Source organism: Passer montanus, unplaced genomic scaffold, assembly GCF_014805655.1.
Source record: "Passer montanus isolate IOZ18808 unplaced genomic scaffold, ASM1480565v1 scaffold27, whole genome shotgun sequence".
NCBI classification, from domain to species: domain Eukaryota; kingdom Metazoa; phylum Chordata; class Aves; order Passeriformes; family Passeridae; genus Passer; species Passer montanus.
The window spans coordinates 11,627,904-11,655,682 of NW_024367372.1; the positions used below are offsets into that span (position 1 = coordinate 11,627,904).

The window sequence follows — 27,779 nt, forward strand, 5'->3', positions numbered from 1 at the left end:
CGCTGCAGAGCCTCTGGATGCTGCCGTACTCCTGCCATGTGCTGCCGCCGCCGCTACCGCTGCTCGTAGCTTATTCGAGCGTGTCTCCGGCTGCAAACTCCGCCAAACAAGGCTGCATTCCCCTCCCGGGAAGGATTCCTCGTGAGTACCAGCCGGAGCCTGCCCCCTCCCTAGGCACCCGCCACTGCCTCTTACAAAGGGACTCGCAGGCTCTCCCCACCCCCTTTTTATGCCAGTGCAGAGAGGGGCTCCGTGAATTCCCTCCAAAGCTATAGGGTGGCTCCCTCCTCCTCCTTCTCTTCTTCCTGCTCCGGCTCTCCTGGGCGAGCCAGGCTGCTGCTGCATTGAGCCGGGGTGGTCCCCAGCCTCGCCCCTGCCTCGCCCCAGCCGCGCTGCCGCGGCTCCCGCCCCATGGCTGACTTTTGCCACCCCTCTAGTGCCCGGGGCTGAACTGAGGTGCGCTCGTTTTTGGGGGATGGCTGAGGCCAGGGAGCTTGAGCACGTGTGGGAGGTGTCTCTGGGGGCGTGGGGGGCTGGACGACTCCCCGATCCTTGCGAGCCTGCGTTCTCTCCAGCCCGGGTCCCCCTCGGGTGGGCGCAGCAGAGGGGCCGCGCTGCAGCGGGGACCCCGCCACCCTGACATCTGCAGGTGGACGGGGCAAAACAGCTGCGGGAACCTCCCCAGGAGCCAGCAGCACCCTGGACCCGCTGCCTACCTCAGTTTGCTCCGTGCCTGCTCCTCCAGATTCTCTCCTGTCCTCAGTCCATCCCTTATACCCCTCTCTGTGCTGGGGTGCCTGCAAACCCCTCCACTCCACTCCCCTGCCCGCCCCTCCCCACCTTCTTCGATTTATTTGTGTATTTCTTTCCTTGGCAACCACCAGTTTTCCTCTGTCAAACAGCGCAGGCTCCCTATAATTTGAAATTAATTTGTTTGACTGCAGCATCAGACAGGAAGGTTGGGAATTTATTTAATTCTTTTTACTCCCTTTGCAAAAAGGAAGCGATGAAATTTCCAATTGAGACTCCAAGAAAACAGGTGAACTGGGATCCTCAAGGTTGGTGATTCTCTATTACTGTCTCTATTACTGTCTCTATTACTACTGTAATAACAATTATTATTATTCCTTGTGTCTATTGACTCGTAGGAGACTATGTGACTCCAAATGGGAGGAGGCATTGGATGTTTGTCTGCTTCCCGTGAGCAAGTCTTTCTTGCTCAATCCTATAGCAATGCATTAGAAAATGCTACTGAGATGTGGGGTTGGGTGGCTGCATGGCTAAAACCTCTTCTAGGTGTAAGTTTTACAGTTTTATATTTGATTTCTCTCTTGCCTCCTCCTCTCCCTTTTTGGAGTATTTTCTAGGCAAACTTGGCTGGCATGCAGTGATCTCTGGCTCACAGCATTGTTTGTTTTATCAGTGGCTCCTTTGTTGTTTCTAGTGATCATTGTCTCTGCTAAATGGGTGGTACAGGAGTGGACACAGACGTGAGTGCTTGTTCAGGGCTCCTCGATGGCACATGTTTGTTGGCAGGAGCAGAATGCCGCAGCAGTATCACCTTTAGTGTGGACAGACCTTTAGTTTGGGTGGTATAAAAAGACACATTAAACAAGGGAGCTCAAAGGGACCTTTACACTCTTTACTGTGTCCTATTAACAACTGATCAGCCTGAGTGGATAGTTTGATTAACTACATTTGGACTCATTCCTGGGGAATGTATTTGTGTGATGGTGGAATAAGATTTACGCCAGTGCAGTGGTTTTCAATAAGATGATCCAAATAGTATTTAAAAATAAACCATAGTCAAATACTCTCCTTGCCTGACATGGGGAGGAGGTTCATCTACATCCTACAGAAGTGACTGAAAAAACTCTATTGGTAATTTGTACACTGGTGTGTCATATTTCTGTGCATTGGTACAGGAGCAGAACAACTTGAAGCCATTGCTCAGGTTTGCAGCAGAACTGCTGGCAGCCAGTTGTTGTACAGCAGTGCTTGCAGGAATTTTGAAGTGATAACATGGACTTTGATTATTCCTCTTTATTCCACAGGTTTGGTTTTAGTGGTCAATTTGCCTGTAATCCTCCATGCCCTCACATTTACAAAATGAAACATTAGAAACTGTTTCTCATGTTATAGAAGGAATACAGCAGAACAATCTGCTGTACAGACAATTCAGGTTTAGTTTAAGCCTTAGTACCTCTTTAATTACGTGAAGGCTGCAATCGACATCAGCCCCCTCCGCCCTTATCTTTCTAATGAACACATGGGCAGTAGTGCTAACAGAGATTTGATTATTTAAATAACAATATATTCCTTATCCTAGGGTCTAAATTCTTTGTGGTGAAAACTTGATCTACCCAGGTGCTTTTCTAAATGTGTGTTTGCTGCAAATTAATTTAAATCCATTTTATGAATTGCAAAATGTCTTTTAATGCAAAAATCTCTCTCCTTTCCCTGACAAGGCACATAGGAGGATGTATGATGGCATTCTGCATGCAGCTCCTTTGCTTGGCAATCAGCTTTAAAGCATATGGATACAACAGGTGGTGGGCCACAATTTACTGATGTGATAAAACCATAGTACTGTAGCAGTTAAAAGACCCCAAACCCAGCAGGTTTCTTCTCCGCTTGCTAAAAACTTCAGAATCTTACTAGTTGTTTCCCGTCAGTGTATTGACTTTGTTAGGTAGACAGAAAGGATGCTGATGTATTGCCAAGAAGGAAGCAAAAAAAGTTATTTTCTAATTATCCAAGAGATCCAGAAAATAGATAAAATTTGATGTAATGGAAAAAAGGCAATTTGGCAAGGAAAAGCTATCAAAATCCCAATCCTTTAACCAACAGAGGAACAGTGCAGTGACATTGTAGTCACATAGTCCCATTGGAGAATTATGAGTGTAGAAGACAAAGTAGATCAGAGTTCTATTATTTTTGAAACAAAAATATATTTATGTAGATATAAATGTTAGCAATGATCTATGTGAAATAACTCAAAACTCTAAATGAATTTGATTTACAATCACACGTATAGTCTGTACTCTGCACGTACAAGAATGATGTTGTGTTTTGCATCCTACATGTTATCTCTGGAATTAAGAGCTGAAGTTGCTTTTCTCAGATACAACAATCAATGTGTAGAAAGTTGGTGGTGAAGGGATGCAAAGAGTTCTAAGTATTAGAGAACAGCTCATGGCCAGTTAGCATTTGCACTCTAATACCAGGCTCATTTCAGAGTGTATTTTATGACTGTGCCTTGTTCTGGTTGTCAGCCAGAGAACATGCAGTTTCCATACTTTTGTCTAGTAGGAATTGTGATAGTTTGCGCTAACAGTATTTGGAATAGATCAACTGATGCTCCTGGCAAGTAAGCTAGCAGCCCAAGGACATAAGTGAGAGCTATGGCATCTCAAAGACTGTTTACACCTGATTATTCCAGGCAATATTTTTTAGAAACTATACACATTTTTGAAGATTGGGACCCTTTTTTTGGAGGTATGGCTCGCACAGAATTGATGATATTGCTGGTTTGAACCCAGATCAAAATAATAGTCATTGAAATTAATTAATGTTCAACTCCATAATGCTGACTAAACTATAAATATTTACATAGACAAATAGATTAGGGGTTGCTGGTGACTCTCTTCTGGCACAGAACTGGTATTCTCAGTTTGCATCAGCAAAGATCAATATACCATAGGAAGACTTTGTGGAGAGAAGGAGTTTAAAAGAATATAATTGGTATGAAGAATGGTCTGACAGACAGGTGATGGGAGACTGATTTCTTAGTCATTAAACTGGTCCAAGCAGGGCTTGAGACGAAACTGTGACATCATGTTGTGTATTATCTTCATGTGTCTTGGGCATAAAGTTTATCTCTGTGTTACATGTAAATGCTGAGTGTGTTTTCTAGATAAAGCAAATATTTCATAAATCTTGAAGTGTTAAGTCCAGATTCCTAGAGTGAAGTCCCCAGACTACATCAGGCAATCAAACTATATGAACCCCTTAACAAACTGATCAAACTAAATCACAAAAGTCATTTGAACTTGGCCATAACAATCCAAAGTGAAATATGCTCTAGAATTTGATAGATGTTGATATTGATATTGATATTGGTTAAAATCCATGAAATTTATACTCAGTGAATGAATAGGGTAAGAAATGACAAAAAAAAACTCAAAGCAAGTACTTCAAGAATGTTTTAGGGAGCACTGGACATGTTGAGTAGGAGTAAGAGACATCACAGTACCTGGCCTTACATTTTAAAAAGCAAGATTACTATTTTGTGTTACTGGTGGAATCATTTGATCTCTTATTGTCTCTTCTCACATTTGGTGCAAGTCTCATCTATACTTTCCAGAATATAAGATTGGACTTCTAGCAGCATATGAAGACTTCAATTCTCATAATCGTTGTTCATATCTCTCCTTTCTTGCAGTACTCCTGCTTTTTGTTACACCCATCTGTTTTCTGTCCTTGAATTAGCTCATAATGTCTTTGCACACATATTTTTGTATAGTACCTAAAACAGAGTGTGTCCCTCATCCTGTCCAAGACATCTGGATGTTACAGAAAAATAATTTTTTCCCTGAAAATTATGTGCTTAAAATTGGTGTTTCTTTATAGGAAAAAGAAAAAATAGATGAGACAGTTTCAAATATGCTTGGAAATTATCCCCAAGTGTGACTGTCTTTTAGGGTGAGGGTGAGATGTCTTTTTCAAGGGAAGGATGTCTTGTGATGCTCATAGCAGGGAGCAAATGGAATTCAGTCTTGTTTGTTCCTTTGTGCCTGCAGTTTCTGCTGTCATTGCAGTGATATGGATTGTAAGAGTTTTTGTATATCCAGCTTGATGTTTACCTCAACACGAAAGTTTTGGAACTCTGAAGTTTGCATTCAAGATCCTGCATCCTTTCACAAATGCACTGTTTGCAGTTTGAAACTCTAAAATCATGTATTTATTACCATCCTTACATTTAGAATGGGAGTTAATGGTCTGTGGGAAATTTAAACTATGGTTGAGAGTCTGGAGTTTCTCTTCAAATTTTGCTACTGTCTTATTGTTTAACCTTCAGGAAGCCCTTACCCTTTCTTGTCTTCCCTTTTTCCTAGACTGGAAAACAGGAATATTAATACTTCCCTAATGCACAAGGGTGTTGTGAAATATAATTAACTTGTTTAGAGCAATCTAAAATCTGCTATTGAAAGAAGAGCTTATGCATTGCAATTAAATGCTAAAACAATTAGGAGGGAGCAAAACAACCTGTCATCATACACAGATCACATCAATTAAGAAATAAGATTGTCTCTGCACTTTACAACTAGAAGAAACTAGTATCATTTATGCTTCTTTGCAGACACTGAACAGTCAATTGAGTTTCCCATTAGAAGTATCTAAACACCTTTGATATTCCCCAGCTGCTGCTTCAGAGAAGTTCGAATCTTCCATAGGTCCTTTGCCACTGGCCTTGTCGGATCTAAGACACCTCAAGCAGCAACAGCTGCTTGACACCTATGTGTGGGACAATGAGCTGAGTCTCAAACGCCTTCGTGCAGGTATCAGGATTGGACCATCCCTTGATGACTGTTTGAAAAATCTTCAACATCTGTACTCAGTACAAATTAAATTGATGCTGCTAGTGAAGTGTTACAAATTGCTGCAGCACCTGCTTTTTCTGTTCTTTTGTTTGAAGAGATCAATGAAGAAAGTAAACTTGATTAAAAAGGCATAGATGAGTAGAATAAAGGTGTTTGTTTCGGTCCTTGGTTTTCAAGGAGATATGTGAAAAGGAGTGGAATGCAACTGTGAGTTAGACAATATTTTTCTGCATTAGCAAGTTGGTTGTTACTAGCTCAGTAGATGAAGACTGTTCTGGGAAAATATAATGTGTGAAAAAGTAGGTCTGATCCCTGCCAATGACACATGGTCAGAGGGTACTGACCCTCTGCTAATTGTACCACAAAGTCACATTGGCTACTTACCCACCCATCTGATAGACTGGGACTCTGCTGTGCCTTGTAACTATGGATTGTAGAACACTGCAGGGAGTTTATTTAAATGAGCTATCTGAAGGAGGATATAAACTGGACAAACCGGAGAACACTGCTGGAAATGCATGGTGTAGGCACAATAGTGCCAAATACAGTAAGGTGGAGAATTTGAAGAGTTTGGAAAACAAATAGAAGAGAATAAAAAAAACAAAAACCAGAACTTTACTGAAGGCTATGTGGAACCTGCAGAGAAGACAGATGAGTACTGTGGATGCCAGTGTGGTAAAAGATAGAAAGATAGAATTGAATAAGGTGGAGAGAAAGAAAGACAGCAGACAGCACTTAGATTTGTCATTGTTGTCTTTAGGGTGCCCTGGTAATTGTAAAATGAAGGATTCAGGAAAGTAAAATTAGTAGTAAGAAAGTGGCACAGCAAAAGTCTTGACAGTAGCTTTCTTAGAGTAGTGAAGGAAGACTGAACTCTAGTCAAGGCAAGAAATATGGAAGGTAGGGTATCATTAAGCTGTCATCTATAGTGTGAGGGAAAGGGAATGAAAAAATCAAAGGCAATAGGAAGCTGTAAGTCTAAGACAGGAAGAGCAATAGAATTGTCATCAGTGAGAGAGGTTAGGACAGGATTATGATTTCGGTGAAGAATACCAATGCTCTTTTTTGCTGTGTATGTACAAGAGTAATCCGTTAACAGCTTTTGGACAGAAAAGTCCCTTGGGCAACTCTTGAAAAAACTGATGCTACCTGAAGTGCTGGAGTTTGCTCCTGGGAAGAAGATATATGATACCAGTTGTAATTGGGCAGGTTTTGGTTCAGCTTTTGGCATTTATGTGGATTTATGTAGCTAGTGTGTGGACTACATCAGCTTCAGACAGAAGAGTGCATATAGATGGCGATACAGTTTAATTCTTACCCTCTTTATTTAATCCAGAGCCAGGATTTTTACCACTCACTTCAGTGTGAGCAAAATGCAATTTTTCATTTTTAAAGAACTATGTTGTTGCCGCAGGCTACTAAGTTAAGAGTAAGGGAGTGCCTGGAATTACTGGGCAGATGGAGGCCCTAGATTTTGTGCTCTGAACAGGGTAAGCATCTGGAGTGAAATGGGAAGGGAAAAATGAGGAGGTCAATATAAGAAAGGAATAAGCAACACACTAGTATTTAAGGTAGATTATTAAAGACCTCAGTGTGATGCAAATGCCTAACATTTATTTTATAATAATCTCAGTGTAATAGCAAAGGCCAAAGCAGAGAATATGAATGCTGAACAGTTGTCTGTTTTTTTGTATGAAAGTTTTATGTAAAAGAAGTGGCATTCAGCACAAGGCTAAATAATACCTTTTAAAATACCTTTTTAATAGGAATATCTCTGGTCTTTGTTTTCTGTAGGAGTTAAAAACATCCTGGGACCTGGCCTTTTTAAACAGAGGCTGCTTATATCCCTGTTCCTGAGACATTGGTGATACTTCTGTTTGTCCATAATGTAATGGGAAACCTACTCTAAGATGAACCTGCTGACTTTCATAAATAATGTGCCATGCAGTTCTCACTGGTTACCCCAATGAGATAAAATAACAGGTGAGAACAGCATATATCCTACACCCTTGTACTTCAGGGTGCTAGTACCAATCCTTTTTAGTCCATGGACCACTATTATTCCCCAAGCATACTTTATGGACTGCTTTTTTCACAATCAAATATCAACTCAGAGTATTTAAACACAAATATACTTCAAAATTGAACTATGTATCTCTTACCATGTTGATGAGTCACAGAATTTAGGGGCTGTTTCCTTGGTTTGGGAACGCTGACAACAAGAATTCAGATTTCATCTTTTTCTTTAATTGCTAATCAATCCATATGCTATTACAAATCTACTGTTGGCAAAATGTCTCAAGTACATGTGTTAATATGTGTTTTCCAGTTGTCCTAAAATATGATGAGCACAGGAGAACACTGGTGCAATTTTGAGGTCAGGGTAGAAAGCTCAGTGTGGGTATATCATGGTGTTGGAAGTTGAAATGAAAACTAGTAGGGTGATAGAACCTGTTATCGAAACCTATTATGAGGGAATAAAAAGGTGGAAGAGAATTCATAAGCATGGATAAATTTCATTTTTACTGCTTTTAAAATGGACAGGGAACATCCTTCTGGAAGGTGGAGTTATGACAAGAGGTGAGATACAGCATATATGAAAGGGCTTGAAACATGCTGCCCTTAGGATCTGGAGTCCTGAATAGGAGTAGTAATCAGTTGCAAAATCTGGGTGTGGTTCAATTTCTTTTTTGAAATCCAGACATACTTAGTTCTAGTATTTTGTGAGAGTTTGCTATTTGAAATTTTAGAAGGTATTTGAAAAGAAATAAAGACCTAACAAAGAGAGACAAAATAAGTTCCTTCAGGAAATATGGATTGTGGAGTGCCCCTGTTCCGGCTGCTACAATGGGTTACAAAAGAGTGGATACAAATTGTGACAGGGTCAAATCTGCTCACAGAAGTGCAGAAAATACAGAATGAACAGAGTGTACCTGTGGTAAGGCTGAAAATACTGTGAAAAGAAAATAAATGTGTAGACATAAAGATGAGTTTGTCTGCTTTCAACTGGAATTCACTGTTTTCAAGCACTTGGTGTTACTTCTAACTTGTAGAAGTAAGCATATATCATAGTTCATATTTTAAAAATCCCTGAAATATCTTTGTGTTCTCTATTGGTGCCTCAGGCATGTATCAAGGTCTTCTGCTGTGACCCAAACTAAATAATATTATAAATAATCTCATGGCCATATTACAAAATATTTTTATCTCATTAATTAAGTATCTATCTTAGATGATGATCTGTTTATTTGACTAGTCTTTCATTGGAGAAACACTCTTAATGTTTCTTTCATTTGTCCCTCTATTTTGTCTCTAAATGGATGCATTTAATAGATCTTTAAATTGCCTCAGTTCTTTTTCTGGTAATCTGTGTATTATGCAGGACTGTGTGATACTTTTTTGCTGAAGACAATAGACTGTTTTGCTAGCAGAGGATAACAAAAGACAACACCCTAAAAAATCTTATTAGAAAGCAATACAAATTATGGTATCACTGTCCTACAGGATCATCAGAGTGCCTTAAGCACCAGGCTTTGAATACCTAGGTTTGTTAGGGCCATATGTTCGTATCTCAGCAGGACTGACTCATCTTTTCTTCCCTAGGAAGAAAAAACAACATGCCACTGAATTTACTGGATGAGGATTTTGGATTTTGGCACCTTAAACTTGTGCCACTGAGTTTTTGAAGATTCAGTGATATGCTGTTGAAGGGTGTTTGAATTATTTCTTACTTGATACTGCAATGTAATAATATTAGTGTGATTTGAAAACAGAAAATACATACTGACAGCTTGTCCAGGGCTTTTAACCTCTCAAATTTCAGCTTTTCATCTTAGAGAAACAAAAGACAGTCACTAACTACTGTGTGTAAAAGACCTCATTGATGAAAGAATTATGAAAGAAATGGTACTGCAGAAGCTCCCAGCTGAAATGCAGGAAGCAGCAGGAACATCTCAAAGATGTTCTTCTAGGTTAACCCAGATCTATCACTTATTACTTAAATATTAACATTGCTAAGTTTGGATTGCACAAGAAGGCATTGGGCAGAGAGGCAATCATGACAACTGTAGAAACACCCCCAGAGTCACTTCTTCATGATTCTACAGCCTAATTTGTCTTCACAGGAAATAGTCTGTTTATTGGGTTACAATGATTTACTGACGTAACTTGTGGCCTGAATTTCTCATTGCTACCAGACATTTTTTTGTTGATTCAGTTTTCTAAAAATAGACATCTGCTGATATTTAAGGGTCTTCAAGGTAGCTGACATATTTGTATAGGCATGATATATGTTATAATGGACCTAAGGGAGACTTCTGCCGTTCTGGGGTACAGCTTAAGGCCAGTTAGGTTATCCCATAACCTTTCACTTGGTAGTGGTATGGGCAACTGAATTACACCATTTAAGTGTGACTTAATTGGAGAATAAAACAGCTAAATATAAGTAGGTATCTGAAATTCTAGGGTATTCTAAGTTTCTAAGGACCTTCTATAGTTTAGGGAGCTATAAGCAAATATGGTTATTGGAGCCAGGAGAATTTTCAGTTAATGTCTGGTTTAGGGTCAGCAGATTCCCTCTAAGCTGCACTGATCAATTTGACCACATCTGTATTGACAGATTAATGGGATGTAATTGAAGTTACAGCCAAGCAAAGAAATGAGACAAGGGTTGTTTCTGCTGACTTACACACTGATGTAAGTAAAAGAGTGTAAAAGAGAAATGTGTGTATTATAAAGCATTTAGAATAAGAGGATATAAAAATGCCTATAATGAATAAATGTGTTTCAAACAGCAACTTTTTCTTCCTTGTGAAAAATATTTTCTGCACAGATTAATTTTGTCCTACCTGTCTTATATATATTCTTCATCCTGTTCCAGAATAGGTTTTTAAAGTGTTGGGAAGCTTTCATTCACTTTAACTAAGAATATTAATAAGAATTATAATAATTATTATAAGAATTTCAGACCAGAAAAGAGATTGGATCCTCAGGTTATGCTGAGGTAGTATAGCTACAATGAAGTAGTATAGCTTCAATGAACAAAAAACAGCCCAAGCAATATGCTTCTTACAAGATTTCTGACCATTACACATGGAAAGATCCACTTTTATTGCTGTTGCACAGAAAATTTGAGAAATTGTCACTTAATTGAAATGCTAATGAGATTTGCTTGAATTCAAAGTATTTTTCTACAGATCCTAATCAGTAGTCAGACCGGGGGACACACCACTAGCCTGATGTCCAGTCAGTGGTGCTAAAGTCCCCTTCTCATGACTGAGATGATCAATAAATTCTCCATTCCACTGTAAGGCTGTACCTCTGGCAAACAGCCAGCATCAATAATATTTCAAATGTAGATTAGATAGCTTCCTTCTAGGAAGGCCAGCACGAATCTTTGCATTGTTGTCTCTGCCACTTGGTTGTTTTACCACTAGGTTTCTTTCAATAAGAAAGTCCTTCCCTCTGTATACAGGCCTTCTTACACTAAATTCCAAGACTTAGGTTTCCTTGACTATTTGGTCTGGCCATTGGCTGAATTTCTTTTCTGAATTTGTGAGATAGAATATTTGGAAGATCCCAGCAAAATCCCTGGGCCTAGATTATCCTGTGAATACTTTGAAGAGGAACACACTGAAAACCTGTGGTGGGAGATTCAGAACTCTTCCTGTTGCTGGAATTCTGGGGTACTTCCTATTGTGGAAAACTAAACAACTTGTTTCATACAAAGCACATAATGATGTAATGAAAAATTTTGGTTTAGTCTGTAAAAAGAAGATTATGGATAAATAGCAACATGACTATTCAATCTGTCTGTTGTTCACTGGAGGGTGAAATCTGCAGAGAGACAGAGAGCAGCTGTTTATTCCTTGGTGCTTGTACCATACTGACAAAAAAAATCAGTTTTTCTATGTTACCTAATAAGGAAAAACAATGGTATGGTCATTTCTTCTGACAAGAACTCTTTTTCATAAAGTCATCTCTGCACCTCAAGATCTCGAGCCAAAAGCACTTGCTTCCTATTTGGCAGAGCAGAGACCTGCATGAACTGGAACTCTCAATTTTAGCAGGAGCAAGAATTGCCAATCTATTGCTAGGGAAACAGGTTTTAGCATGATCTATTGGTTTTAGTCTTATTTCAGGAAGAGAAAGGTGAGAATTTTTCATGGGTTTCTCTGTATTCAGTTTCTCTATAAATAGCCTCATAAAGCTGATAATAGCTCTGCTGCCAATGAGTGTGTTGGAACAAACACAGTCACCAATCTTGAAGCAGGAGGGTTCCATATTTGGGACTTGCCCCTGTCAATCACTTCTAATCTCCTCTCAGTACTTCCTGCTCCTCACTGTAATGCTCTTGTGCTCAATTTTTCACTCTCCTGAAGTTCATTGATGAGCCCTGTCACACATGAACACGGGTGTCGGGGGCTGTGGGAAGGGTAGTGCCGAGAGGAGGAACTGAACAGGGAGTTAGGGGTGTGCTACCTCCCATGCTGCCAGCACGGTTGGAAAGAAGTGAGGGACAAGAGCAGATGGATGGATTTGGAGGAGGGCAGGGTAGAAGAGAGGTCAGGAGAGAGAGAAGGCAAAAGCGAGGGAAACAAAATCCAAACTGCCCTCCAGCAGTGAGTGTACAATCTCACTCCAGCACAAGACAAACCTCTATCAAGTATTCGTCTGGACTTGGCAGCTCTGTAAGTAGTGCTACAAATGGTGTCAGCAGCAGTGCATCTTCCTGCTAATACCAGTGTTAGCTAGGAGCCCCCTGAGGACTGCTGTCCTGAAGCCAAACAAGAAAAAAACCCTGATGCTTTCAGCTATTCCTGGAGTTCATGTCCTGCCTTAGCACATCCATTCTTTTGACCAGTGAGCTGTCACGTATGCATTAGAATAGCGCAGTGCTTGGGAGAGGGAGGAGGGAGGGGAAAGCATCCCAGCATCCCATGACCATGACTTTTGCAGAGATTTTTTTTAATGTCAGTGGATAAGTCCTGGCAGATACCTGCTCAAGCCAGCCTTGGGCTTCCTGTTGTTTCCCTGACATTTGCATAGCCTCAGTAGCAGGAGCTCTAAGGCTGTGTTTGCAGAGAGTAACTCTTAGGCAGTCCATTTTAAGTTCACGAGCACGCTCAGACTGCAGTTCTGACAGAGGAGAGGCTGGTTCAGAATCTGGAAGTTCTTGTAAATAATCATCTAGAGCAGCTTACACATGGTTATCATATTTTTCCTTTATAACCAACAAAAGAAAGGAATCTGGTTTATGTCTGTCTATTAATTTTGTAACAGAATGGCATTCTGTAATGTATAGTGGAAAAGAGCATGTCCCCTAAAAGTACTTGAAAATTTGCTAATACATTGATTAAAAATAGTTGTACCTTCTTGATGAACATATGAAAAGGAGCTTGTTTAATCAACTTTTGAAATTACTTTTGAATTTAATTAATTTGCTAAGTTCTCTGTGGTAGTGTTTACATGAGGCAAACTGTGCACACATACAGTGTTTCTTCTCAGCGTCACAGGGGTTTATCTATTATTTGTACAATGCTATGAGATTTTATACAACTGATAAAAAAAGGAATGTTGAGGTGTGATTGACTATCTTATATTGAAAGGAGGAAAAGGATTTCAAGAGCATTTTCCCATTTTCCTGCTAGTAGTTGAGACTAGATTGTCAAGATGTTAAAGGTAAAATATATCTTTAACATTTCATTAGTCTTTTCTTTTACAGCTTCTGGATGTTGAATACAAGAACATTAGGCTGTTTGTTACCCTTCACTGGTAGCTTTTCTTCTTGGATTCACAGGGATATGCAGGACATTAATAACACTGACAGTTTCTGGCAGGTGATTTTATGCCCTGTTTCTAGATACTTCCAATAAAAGATATTTCAATATATTGATGGTTGTCCCATGCTTAGCTCTCCTTGAAGCTATACTTTTTTCTAATATATATTCCCCTACTTCCTTGTTACAGATTATTCAGTTATTTCCTGCGCTGTTCTTAAGAGATCTAGGAAAGAATTCATTACTCTCTTTAGTTACTCTGTGTTTTATTTTCATTTGTGAGATTACACTTCACCTTTTTGCATATAATCTAAACAGCATATTCATTTATGTTAGGAAAATACTTTGGAAGCTGCAATGGAAATTGATGTGGGATGTTGAAGAGATGACTGCGTTGACTATTAATAAGAACATATACAAAAACTAATTTAGGAACAAATTTACTGGCGTAGTGAGATTTTCTGGGGTTTATATAGTTAAGGGCACTCAGATTTTAGCCTTTCAGACTTCTTATTTTCCTAGGCCACCACTGTGAGTTTTCCCTTTCCCTTTTTTGAAAGCCCCTGTGAGATGCTTGAACTGCCATTCTTCTGTGCTTTAAAACATTCACAATTAGAAATGGCACTGTCTTTCAGAAATAGAATAAGCATGAAAATGGTATTCAGACCCTGCTCTCTCACTACACTTTCTTGGCTAAAATTAAATTTGCTGATACATACATTTTTCTATCTCTTTAGGGACAGTAGGTTCAGAATTGCTAAATTATAGAATAGCAGAGTTTTACAACAACCTCGCAAAGCAGAGGGACATGGCATAGCTCAGGGGAATGATAATTTCATAGACTTTTTAATCTTTTGCATACTTGTTAAACTGATTACAACTAGATTAATAAGTAATCCAACCTGTCAGGTTTACCCAGCACCCAATTTCAAGTCATTTAACATCTACAAGAAGATTGAGGTTTTCTTATCCTTTTTTAGGATTGTCGGAGGCATCGTGTTGCATTGGTACTTCATTGGTTACATATGCATGGACTTCCTGCCAGCATGAAAAATTTAATCAATTTGACATTTAGCTTTATGAGAAAATGTATGCTGCTGGCATCCATTTTTCTTAAATATGTGTAGAAAGTGAGTGAAATAAAATGCTTATGTTTGAGAAGGGAAAACTATAATGAAAGGTGATAGAAAGTGAAAAAATCAAATCCATTCAACAATATAAATGAATGCTTTTTTTCCTAATTGACCCAGCTCCAGTAGAGAGCAAAATGCATTACTGACAAAAATGCATTGCTGTCAGAAGGATGTTTGCTCCCTGTGTAGCTAACTCCTGTTTATCATTGTAGCTTAAATCCTGATCTATACTTTGATATTCTTAGTGCTTGGACTGATGACTTTTTCACAAAATCCATATGCAAGAAACTGGTGCGACTTAGAGGAAAAGTGTTGCTGAACAATACACTCTGAATTTTGTCCTCATCTTCACTGCAGCTCTGCAAACTCTCCGTGGTGGGTTGACCTTGGCTGGATACCAGATGCCCACCCAGCCACTCTCATTCCTCCTCCTCAACAGGAGAGGGGCAGAAAATAAGACTGGAAAAGTTTGTGGGTTGAGATAAAGCCAGGGAGACCAGTTAGAGATTGCCATCAGAGGCAAATGAGACTTGGGGAAAGTTTATTTGATTTATAGCTAATTATCAGAGGCAAATGAGACTTGACTTGGGGAAAGTTTATTTGATTTATAGCTAATTAAAATAGATTTGGGTGGTACAAAATGAAGATGAATGTTTGAGCACTAGATGGGAATATATCACAAGTGGTACAGAAATTGTGGAACCCTCTTGATATGACGTACTTCCCAAAGCTGCTGCTAGGGATGGCAAAATAATGGTCAGACACAATTCCCTCTCATACATACTGCTGACATTTCTCTCCCCACCAGCAGAGACAACTCAGTATTTGTATAGTATTATGAAGTTTTACTCTATTTCACTAATATTACCCTACAACAGGAAGAAAATAGTGCCTTTATTCCTTATGCTGATTTGTAACCTAACATACTCCTCCCTTCTCACCATCGCATTCAGGGAAAGGGGCAATTGGGAGGAATCAATGCTACTTTTCTTCTAACAGCACAAGCAATCTCTTTTGTTTAATGTGTATTGCCCTTTCTGCCTTTACCTGTCTCTCATGCTCCATGTAATGCCTTGCTGCTGATGACTGCATTTGCAGCAGACAGCTGAGATGTTGCTGAAGTCAGCAGCACTAATGCTGCATTAGAGAATCCTCTTCAGGGAAAACAGTGTTAGATTTAACCCAGGGGGTGTTGCTGAAGTGAAAAGCTATACTCAGAGGCACTCTGTGTTTTCCTAACAAACAATATGTCAAGCTTTGCTTTCGTGAACAGTAAATGCAATAGTAATACTTCTCACTTGAGTGGCAGTTCTCAGCAAAACGCTGTAGAAACAGTAGGGTGAAATTCCCCTTGTGTGGCAAGCTTGTGATGACTTTCCACTGCTCAATTTGTGTGCCTTGAGGATAGGCAGAGGGACCAGGGCCAAACTGGTGTAAAACATGTCAGCACTGACAACAGTTTTCTTGATCCATGCCTGTATGAATCCTGTGGTCCCCAGACAGCAATTCTTATTATTCTTATTCCTCAATCCAGAAAAACTGCCACAGGGATACTACTGTTCTGTCCCATATGTAATGGTAGCCTGCAGGCAGGATTTTTCTCCTATTTCTTGATCACAGCTGTAATGTCACCTGTTAATTAGCCCACATCATGCAAAGATGCTGCACAAAAACAAAAGCAAACATGACCATTGTCTACTGGGATTTTTGTTCTAAAAGCCAGAATTTCTAAACCAGCATCAGATTTTTGAATGGCCTTTTATAAAAATTCAGTATTCACTGTGCTGATTAAATGGATGCTCTCTACAAAACCTGTTAAAAACCACAACAGAAAGAGATGAATAAGGGGGAGTGGAATAACAAGCAAATCAGGTAGTGGAAATTATTTGCCACATGCTCAAAACACAAAATTTTTATGGTTTAATGATTTTTTGGTAACACATGGACAGAAACTTCAGTGTTTCAATACTTTCACCTGCTTCCTGTTAGACCATCCAATTCCCTTCATCTACAGATCTGCATGCATTTTCTGTTTGTGACATATTCTTGAGAAGTTCCTATTGGTAATAACTTAATACACTGATTGCCCCCACTATTTCTCTAACATACCTCTTGTACTTCCAGGCACAGCCCTGCTATCCTAACTCCACCACCCCTTATCTGAAAGAACCTGGGGAGTCTGTGGGAAAGATTTGAGATTGGAAGCAAATGCCCACATCCCCCAGGAATTTCTGTTTGGAGATGAGCAGGAGCCTTGGAGTGAAAGATTAATATTTCATCCACTGGTGGGCTGCTCATTTCCTTGCCTTCTATATTGTTCAGTCAGGAAGCCTTTTAATCTTAAATTCAGTGTGTGGCTATTTCAGAAGAGGAACTGGGGGAGGGAAAAATACCTGTCCAGTTAAATTGAAATAAATGACTTTAAAACAATTATGGTCAGTGAAGTCCCTTAATTCCCCAGTCATTTATGATCCATTCTAAAGAAGGTAGATCCACCTACTCTTAGTGGTCAGTTCAGGGAAGTTGTAGTAGACTTTGTTAACACCTTACAGACATTTCTGAGCTTTGGTGCATGAGGGCTCTGTCCTACAACTTCATACACTTGACAAAAAATTGTATTTCTATATTAGTTCAGGAAGGAATGCTGGCTTATTAAGTAGTGCTACAGGAAGGATGTATAAGTGCCAATAATCCAGTGTAGGATCTTGTAAAAGCTGTAGGGAAGACTATTTGCTCCTGAATTTTCTTAGTGAAACTGGACTATATGATGAGATTGCTTTATAATTCTAACTAAATTTCTAGTTTAATATAAACATAAGAAAAGCCTCATGGGAAATTTTGGATGTTGGACTATGAACATGTCTGAAGAATGCATAATTTTCTTTCTTTAAAGAAACCTCCAGTTGTATGATGGGGATTTTGGGAAAAAATGTTGGTACGTACCTTTAGACATGCATCAACAAACTTTTTTACTTGAGCTGAAAGTATTTTGTTTCCTTCCTTTGATGGCACCACTAAAATGGGAGATGAAATGTCCAGTTTCATTTTTGATAACTCATGTTTCAAGCTTAAAGCCTGTTGCTGAGTTTATGAATTTGCAAGTGCATATGGCCTCTATGTAATTCTGTGTTGAATCCTGTGAAAGCAGCATTTTTATTAGATGTGTCTATTATTCTCTCATAAAAATACACATACATTGCAGTGTGCCTGTGTAACACAGGGATGTGGAAGAAAATGAGGTACTAAATAAGACACTGTTAAACCTGACTTACATTTTTTCACAATAGAAATTGTGACACCAATAGCACAGAGAAGGGCATGTTTATTTATTTTTTTTTTAATATTTGGTATAAACTATTTAAGCAGCTCTCCTCCAAAACCAGGTTTCTTTGTATCTCCTATGTTCTTAGCATATTGAGTAAGATAGTTGCCAGGATAGAGGTCACTGTGGCAAAGCAACATTTTGATGTTTTCATAGACAAAAGTCAGTTGAACATAGGCTTTCACTGAAGTCTGAGGTAAAAAAAGTTGTTGAGTACCCCAGCTTTCTCTTCATCTGTTGTTACCAGTTTGACAGTGTTGTTTATCGGGGGGCTTGTTTGACTTTCCTTTGCTGGTTAACATACCAGTAGAAATCCTTCTTATTATTGGTGTCCCTTGTGAGGCTCAGTTTCAGTTTTGCCTTAGCTTTCCTTACCCCATCCCTTCATCTCTGTACTCTTCCCAGGTTACATGTCCTCGTCTCCACTGTCCATTTGTCTCTTTTCCATTAGTTTGACCAGCAGTTCCCTACTCTGTCTCAGCTACACCAATCTCTTGCTTTCCTTGTCCAATTTCTTGCTCCTGATTATTGCCAGGCTGCCTTCCTAGAGGAATTATTACTTTCAGATATTTCCTTGGTGTTTCCCTGTGGCTTCTGTTAGGACTCCCTGGCTCATCTCCCTAAGACTGCAGCTATGGTCCAGGATGGCTAACACAGTTCAGAGTCACTGCAGAGCCCTCGCTAGCACCCTGTCCCTCCATCTGTCTGGTTTTATATCTTACACTTGCCAGGGACAAGGCACATATTGCCCCTCTACTCCCTCGCATCTGGGTCAAAGCCTTGCCAGTGAGCCCCACTAGTTCCTGAGCAAAGACTCCTTTCCACCAGTGAGAAGGGTGAATCCCATCTGACGCCAGCATGCCTGGGGCTGTGTAGAACCATTCCACTGTCAAAACCCCCAACATTTTGATGACGACACCAGCCCATGAAGACACAGACTCAGTTTGTCCATTTCTTCCCATGTTGCTGCCTTCAGCTGTAACTAGAGAGGATATTATAACCCCCGCCCCGGATTCCCTCACCAAACATCTGAAGGCCCTGAAGCCCTTTTTGATCGCCTTTGGACTATGTGCTGCCATTTCCTCGGCCCCTTCCGTGGCCGAGCAGGACGGGCAGCAGTGTGACGGCCGTGCCAGGCTGGGAGGTGCCCTGGTGATGGCCGTGCCCCAGGCCCCAGGGGCGGCACACCCTGCCGTGGGCTAGGCCCGGTCAGCACTGCGGGCCCTCTGCTCTCCACAGCAGGGAGAAAAGTTGTAGGCAACTTTAACCAGTTACGCTCATCATCTTGATAATGAGTGAGAGTTTTGCTTCCTCAATTGCCATCAATGTTAGCAGAAATCTGAGGTATTTAAGCTCCTCACACGTGAGCCCTGGCAATGATGTTCACCGGTCCAAGAGGAGGTAATATGGTGATCTCAGATGTGAACAACTGTATATATCCTAACATTGCAATTTCACTTGTAACATTAATATCTTCAGTTGTTTCATTTTGAAGGTTATCCAAAAAGTCAGGACTTTACCTTTCTTTGCTCTCTGGCATCCTTTTACTGGGATAAGGCCTGTTTTGAATCACTGGAGTGTTCCTTTAATGGTTCTTGCACCTATGAGATTAGCTGTCAGCTAATGTAGTCCATGCATGTGAAGGATATCTATCATTACTTTCATTGAGGCTGATTAAGTCTTCTTTGATATGATTTAACAAACATATGGATGAGGCACTGTTTGGGGAGAAGTCTGTTCTGATAGCAACTTGTTTTGAAAAAACATCAACAAGTGAAGTAGGGATTGTTCTGCATTTATTGTAAACATGTCCTCTTCTCTTTTGCTCTATGTTTGTCCTAAACTGTGGTCTAAACCATCTCTACAAATGCAAGAATTTATGTAGTCCTTTATTTTTTTAAGCTTTAAGCTATACACCTCTGCACATTGTTGAATTGCTAGTGTAGTTCATCCTTTGATTTTAGTAAAACTACCTGTTAAACTTCTGGAATTTTACGTAGCTCTTGTTTTCAGAAATGGACTCTCTCAGGGAACTTGTAGAAAAGTAAGTACTACTTTCTCTTTTTGCAGTTGATGACACCATGGTTTAAAGGAGAATGGCAGCGCTTTTGTGAGAGTGCAGGTTCACAGAGACAGTGTTCCAATTCGAAATCAGGATTTATCACTTCTTACCATGTGCTGAAGTCACTAACCCCACTGTCTTGTAAAGAGTGGGATAGCTCCTAGATGGAGTATCTACAGTGTTCTTCCTGTACCTAACTCCTGCTTAAAATCTCTGCAGTATTGACTGCAGTTGTGCCTTGTGCATTGGCTTTGTAACAAGACCATTTCTGTTACACACCAGTTGCTTAATGAGCTGCTTTAGTACAGTATTCCTGTGAATTTACTTCTATAATATAAAATACTTTAAGATCAACAGTTCTACATTCACTTAGGAGAGCTATTACTAATTGAAGAAAATGAAAAACTAAGACAGTTCTCTTCTTTTTTAGAGGTAAGTAATCTGTGCACAGCAATCCCCTAAGCTGTTTAAGTGACAAAATATTTATAAGAACGTTTTATGTTCTCTACTGTGAACTTTCCGTCTTGTTCTTAAATTAGTACAACACATTTTCTTTAGAAGACAGAATCAAACAGGCCATGATTTTACTGTAAGGCTGTTACTAACACTTTGCCAGAAACATTATTTGAATAAGAAAAAACATTTTTACTAGCAGACAGGAAAAGAAAACTCACAAACACTGTTTTAATGGTACCAGCTCTTTACTTCCATCTTCGTGACTCATTTGTGTCATATCAAAGGCAGGCATTGCTTTCCACTGAGAGGATCACCCAGTCTGGACTATGCCAGTTGTGATAAGGTGTATACCTGTTTCAAAAAATCTTAGTATTGTCACATGAACTCTGCTCTCCTCTTACCAGCTGAGCCTTGGATCCTAATTCTGAGTAGTCTGAAGTGTGAAAAATCAGTCCTCAGGCTCACAGATTTTGTGTTGGTTTACAATATACACAGTAGTTACGGGCTCTAACTAATTCAAATGGTATGAATTTTGTGGAATCTATGGAAGCTATGTTATACTGAGTTACATCAGCTGATGTAACTCACACTTCTGTGAGTACTCAAATTTAGTTCAATAAGGAGATGCTGTGATTCAGGTTTAAGATACTTGTCTATAGAGAAAGCGTAGTTCTAACTGCTTCATACAACCTCAATATTTTATGTTTCTTCTGCATACTTTTCTGGTGTTTCCTGTTGAAATTCACTCAATTTATTACAATAATACTTTCTTAGAGACTTAGAGAATAAATATATGGCATCTTACAAAAAGTGTGAATTTTTTCTAATACTGTCGCTCTTCTTCCTATTGTCACATAAAATTCTTAATAGTCACATGAAATACATCTGGAGGTAAGAGAAAATATCTTTTTAAGTTTGATATCACCCCATCCTGGTTTACAAGTGTTGGAAACCATAAAGACATTTTGATGGTCAAACTGAACATCTGTGCCACAGGGTGTTGCAAAACAAACGAAAATAAATCAACCACAAAGGCTCTTGCCCTGATCCTGGATCCTTCCTAATATATTTGGTATCTGGAACCTCTAAATAATATATGCAATGAAATATTAACTGTAAGTAAAAAGCAGCTATAGATTTCTGTAGTTTGTTGATTATCAAATAAGCTGGAAGTTCTATCCTCCATGCAACACATCAGAGTTGTATTGCTTGTAGGAAAACATGACTGTAATAAATGCCCAAGATACTGAAATTATTCAGTATCATAAAATGGTTTCTGTTGGGAAAGAGTTGTGGCCCACTTCAGAATCAAGGTATAATCATGTTTAAATTTTGTATGTTTAAATTTTAGAGAATGGGGTTACACTCCAACTCTGATGGGATGTTGCAGATCTTTCTGCTTTAATTTCTAAGCAAAACAGCACAGACACATTGTGAATAAGTTCAGAGAATGCACCTAAAGTAGCTGTATTTTAACTGTAATCTGATTTAGGTCTGATATGCAAAAAATTAATCTGGTTTCAAAGAAATAATAAGCCAGTGGCAGCTGTACCATGGTAAGACTACACAGGAGTTTGGTTTAAAATGAATTCAGCATCAAATCCTACATGTGGTACCATTATATCAGTGGATGCTGAGGAACCTGGCCTCATCTTGCCGTTGATAACACTAGCAACACGGAGTGGGGAAGTGTGATGATGGAACACCTGAAGTATTTGGAGGTGACCCAGCTTTGATTTACATTTTTGGTAGCTTGACACAGAGGTCAGGCTATTAAATCCAGCTGGAGGTCAGGACTGGTCAGCTCTGATGTATTGTAAAGGTCACCTGGGCTATACAGTGTCTCAGTCCCGAGGTGAGAGGTCCACAGAAGCGCATGGCGTGTAACTTTGACCTCAGACATCTCATATACTCTGGCTGACACATGATTTATACTGAACTTTGTGAAGGTTCCAGGCTTTAAGGTCATTTTCACGAGTGATGGTTTTGTGAATCCAGGTAAATGGCATGGTCCAGTTTATGCTAGTGAGCCAAATAGCACTGTGGTTTGCAAAGCATTTTCTGTTTCTGTCAATACCAGGTTTGGTGGTGATCAGTGTTCATTAGCAGTTCAATTTCTTAGCACTATGAATACTGTTAGTATTATGATTAAAGGTATAAATTACTGCCAGGGTTCTTCACCAAACATCACCATGTGTAATTTATATGCTAGCTGGTCAGAATTTCCATGTTCATTTTGCATAAATGTATTTTTGCATATTTCTGAACTTTTTGCATGTGTAACTTGCCTGTCCAGTTCTAGAGGTAATGGGTGAAGTTCTAGAGGTAATGGGCAAAGCAAACCCTTGAAGTGTCCATTGAGTATGGATAGACAAAGAAGACATGGAACTTTCCAGATGAGAAGAACCATATCTATGTGAAGAACATGATTTATGTAAAAGTCTTGAAAAATGTTATTTAAGATTTTTTTAAATGTAAATCAAGGTCATACCCTAGAAGATTTGATTTTGAATAAGGTTTTTTGCTTTGTGTTTCAGTAGCTGTTCCCTCAGCAGTGCCAGCTTGTGAGCCTGAGCCCAAACCTATTGGGCACTACCCATCTCCACCGTTTGCCGTTTCCCCCCGAGCCACTGTTGTTTCTGCCATGGAAGGCCCTTCTCAAGGCCGCCATAAAGTCATGGATTGGAGAGCAGTGGTGGCCATCTTTATCGTGGTGGTAGTTTACCTGGTGGCAGGAGGACTCATCTTCCGTGCCCTGGAGCAGCCCTTTGAAAATGAGCAGAAGAGCACCATCGCGGTAGAGAAGGCTGACTTTCTTCGGGAGCACGTTTGTGTCACTGAGCTAGAGCTGGAGACCCTCATTCAGGTAGGCCATGTGAAGAAGATGGTACTTGGAAGTTAAGAGAAACAGCTCAGTGGTTTATTGACCAGCTGAGTTGGTGGGGAGCAAAATTGTTCACAGAGGCCTTGGAATGGGCAGTGTGAAGAGCAGGCTCTTTCCCAGTCATTTTAAGGTCTGAGAAGCAGAAACTGTGTCCAAAATATTGTAAATATAGAACCATAGGATCATAGAATAAGCTTGGGTTGGAAGGGATCCATCAGCATCATGGAGTCCAGCTCCTGACCCTGTGCGGGAGACCCTGCGTCACACCATGTGCCTGAGAGCATTATCCAAATGCTTCTTGGACTCTGTCAGGCTTGGGCCTGTGACCACTGCTCTAGGGATCTTGTTCCAGTGCCCAACCACCATTTGGGTGGTGGAAAAGCTTTCTCTTGGTATCCAACCTATATCTCTCTTGACTCAGATTCAGGTCATTTCCTTGAGTCCTGTCACTGGTCATAAGATTGAAGAGATTGGTACTTGTAGTCACTAGAATAATGAAAGATGTGTGCAAAGAAAAGCAGAACCTAATATCTTGAAAAAATTTTGAGAGAGATGATAGATTTGCAAGACCTACGCCCTCATCTCTACAAATTTTCAAGTGGTCTTAAGTTCTTAATTTTTCTTCAAGATTAAACACAGCAACTAAGAGGGCACACAGAACATGACTGGTGAGATTTTTGAAATAAATATTCAGCCAAGAATTCTGAACTTAGAGATTTACTGTTGTAATTTTAAAATAAATCAATGAGGATGAAGCATACAAATCAAAATAGAAAATAATGGTCATTTAAGGGCTTTGGAATTTTTAGTTTGATGTAGTACGAAAGGTTTTAGAATCAATTTTGAAGGAAATAATTATCAAGCAGGCAAGGATAAGTGGAAAATGTATTAACATGCAAGAGGGGTCTATCAAGGATAGATCTATCTATCCTTCATTGATTAAAACTCTAGACAAGGAAAGTACTATGGGTCTTACAAAGACTTCAGTAGAGTATCTTCTGGGATTCCATGTAGAAGCCTATCAATTAGCCTAGAGAAAATAAAGATTAGATAAGAAATGTAACATACCCGAGGAACATATTCAAACTTCAGCCTCATATTTCAGATCTGAATTTATCAGCCTTCCAAAAGCACAGTGTTTCCCTTTGGAGTGTTGCACCAGAGCTCTGTTGTTGATTTCAGGCTGTTTGAAAGAACACGGAGCTATCCCCTGAATTCTTGTGTCCATCCAGTCACCTGTGTTAAAAAACCCTTTCGGTAGGTGAATCAAATTTAAAAGCTTATTTCATTTAATAACACATTCCAATATCTCATTGAAGTGATAGAAAAGGCCTTCTCCTACTTTTCAGCCTAAATTTCTTTGCAAAGAGACGTGTTCTCTCCCTCTTGTGCTCTGTGTTCACAGAAGACTGGTCAGTTCTGAGTCAAAAACTGTGTAGCTGTATCTGTACCTTTGGGCAGCCTGGTGCTACAGCTAACAAGACAAATCTGCTTTAGCAGGAAGTAGTATTGCTTGGATCAGGGATAGCTTGGATCACATCCTTGGTTTGTGTGCAAAAGACACAGATGAACATGTTAGGTTGGCAGGATCCAGGGATATTAGTTCAGATGTGTTTCTCTTGGCAGTGTTGCAGAGATCTGCATTTCCCTCTCCTCCTTAGACATAATGATTAAAGGATGTTTTGAAAACTATAAAAGCAAGAAGCTTTTATTACCTTGGTGGGATTGTAATCAGTAAAAGATGTGCAAAATACATTTTTTTCAACTGGAAAGCAGAACTCATATAAGGTACAACAAGCAAAGCACTTCAGCAGATTGCACCAACTGCAGTAATAACAGCCTTTATTCTCTAGCCTAAGTTATGTACCAACACCAATTCTTTATTTTACACAATATTTTTCTTCTTTCACCTCAAAAGTGGTGATAATAAAATAAAGAATATGAATACTCTGTAATTAAATGACAGATATTTTGGACAAATCTTATCATCTTTTGACATTTCAGTATGTCCTTAGGCATTACAGTGGGCAACTGGAAGTCATTGTGCAAAAGTAAATTAAAATGGGTTTAGCAGCTTAGGATGTGAATGTCTTAAGGCCAAGTGATGTGAAATATTGAAAGAGATTTGTCAATAAAGAACAAGTTTTTTTTATTTTTCTGTATGTCTGGGGGTGAAGCCAGCCCCAGGAATGTAGCTGGGTGTGCTTGTACAGAAAACTGATTATAACTGACTTGCACAGAAGAGCAGTGAACGAACTTGCTTGAAGATAATGTCAGGGAGTTAATGCTGGGCTTCCACAAGTTCATGTTGATGATGTCAGAAATTACCTCCCCCTGGCTGGCCCAACACATTTCTGCATTGCACCAAATGCTGCAACTGCCTTTACAGCTGTGAGTTCAGAGTGATATGGCAACCTCCATGGGTCCTAGGTGCTGTGCTGTGTGCCATCTAACACTAAGGCAACTATTCTTAATTAATGTTATTTGGCTACCTGAAAGCCCTTAGATGAACACAGATCATACTCTGCAGAATGACTGTGTTGGTTCACCTCTGTGCTTTGGAGAATATGGAAAATGCAAAAAGAGAAACCTTAGAAATATCTTATATTCTTTTACTGTGGGGATGGCTCTGATGCAATCTTTTCAGAAGACCAAAGGAGTATCATGGTTCTTACAAGACTAATGATGGGAAATGTATACCTTTTCCTAATTTTCAGTCTTTCAAAGGATTCTGCTTTGCAAAACATGTAAGGAAGATGTACAGCATAGTATGAGGAAGCTGTTAAAAAATAGTGGGGATGAGATATCCTTTTTACCTTTATCTCCAAAAACCCATTGCAAATATTAGCACTGGTAGCACAAGTGTGAATTGCTGAGTCCAGACTTAGAAGTTCATTCATAGACTTCAATGAAAATACAGTGATGAAAGCAATGCAAATTCTTAGGAAGATTCAAAGTATTTTAAATTTGTATCTGACTGTTGGATTTTGGTTCAGGTCTGTCAAATGTGAACACAATGACAGGTAATTTTTTCGTAACAATGTCAAGTGTTTTGCAGTGCAATCCAAAATTTCTAAAGCCACCTGGAGTGGAAATTCTTAACTGAAGATTTTTAAAGCCCATTTCTGCATCAGAAGATATTTGTTGCAGTGAAGCCAGTACACTGTTTAAGGTTGTAGGTGATCTATAGCTTGGCAAAACAGCGAATACCAGATTAAGAAAGTTACAACAATGCATGTTTTATCTCAACATTTTGAGTTTTCAGAGTTAGAGAAAAATGAAACCTAGAATGTGCTAAAAGACAATGAAACTTCATATTCTTCAAGTACATTTAGCTGCATTGTGCCTATTAGATCAAATAGCAGAAGGTAGCAGGACTCAGATAACTGGACATAGAGTTGAAAAGAAAAATAACATTAGTAGATATGTCTGCTAACATACTACAAACCTTTTATTTTTGTTTTTATGTGTTAGAAAATAATCTTATTAGTAGCTGGGTTCAGAACCAAGTTATCCTGCCTTTGTAATAACACACACAGAGGTGTGTAATGGGGAGGTTACGCTTCTCAGAAAGATTAGATTTTATCTGTCATTGGGAGAGATAGAAAGACAATCTTTGTGTTTCGGGAAAGAAATTCCTATGGGCCTGATAAGGGCATTCATACTCTGTATCTATATATCCTGTGTACTGTAATATGAATACAAACTTGCATAATGAGCCCTGCTTTCATAATAAACCCTGCAAAATTATGGAAGATAGAGTGGCTTGCTACTTAAGAACTTATATTATTCTCAGGCTGCTTTCTTCTTCCTTGTCCATCAGGGTTTAATTTAGGAGTGTGAGTGATTGCAGTATATATGTATATTAAAAAAAAATCACCCACCTGCTAACTAAGTCATACTGTTAATGTTCACTAATGGCTACAGCAACCCATTAGAGCTAGACTGCAAGCTGAAAAGGAAGCAGAGCTGAAAATAAGCTAGTCAGGCTTTACTGCCTGATTATGTTAGTAAGAATTAATATTTTGGATAGGCACTTGGGATTAGTGTTCTGAACCAGTTTTACCCTGAAGGTAAATAAGAAAGGGAACATCCTGCAGAGATGTTTCATTTTGCTGCTGCTTACTTGGTTCATTAGTATCATGAGCCAGTTTTTCTTTCCAGGCTCTTTCCATGTAAAAGGAAAATAATTTTCATGTGCTAGAAGAAAACTGTAGATAGAGCAGGCAAAAAATAGTATTTTGAATTAATTATGGAGAAGACTTGCATGTTGCTGAAGACAAGAAAAGACTGTTTGAACTGTGAAGAAAAACAATGGTAAGTATCTGATTGTTGAACCTTCTGCCTGTTCCTCTGGAGGTTATCTTGTCCCAACTTCCCTTCTGCCCCATCTTTATTTTACCCTATTCCTCCTGTAAGGATAGGGAAGAAGGATTCAGATGTCTTGGGTCCTGTCCTAGTTGGTGCAGGCACCCTGGTCTGTAGCGTCAATCCAGAACTGCTCCAGATGTGTAGGAGACACACTGAGACCAAGATGCTTC

At 39.4% G+C, this 27,779-nt stretch overlaps 1 protein-coding gene across 2 annotated transcripts in view; it reads left to right on the top strand.

Moving 5' to 3' along the window:
- The first annotated feature begins 954 nt into the window (after positions 1 to 954).
- KCNK10 (potassium two pore domain channel subfamily K member 10) overlaps positions 955 to 27,779 on the top strand; it is a 59,315-nt gene continuing 32,490 nt past the window's right edge. The window contains exons 1-2 of one of the 2 annotated variants that reach the window (XM_039712974.1): positions 955 to 1,058; positions 22,895 to 23,220. In XM_039712974.1, coding sequence (XP_039568908.1) covers positions 1,007 to 1,058; positions 22,895 to 23,220 — 378 coding nt within the window. In that variant the 5' untranslated portion in view covers positions 955 to 1,006. Of the gene's footprint in view, positions 1,059 to 22,891; positions 23,221 to 27,779 lie in introns of both variants that reach the window. The other variant, XM_039712973.1, reaches the window with a different exon arrangement.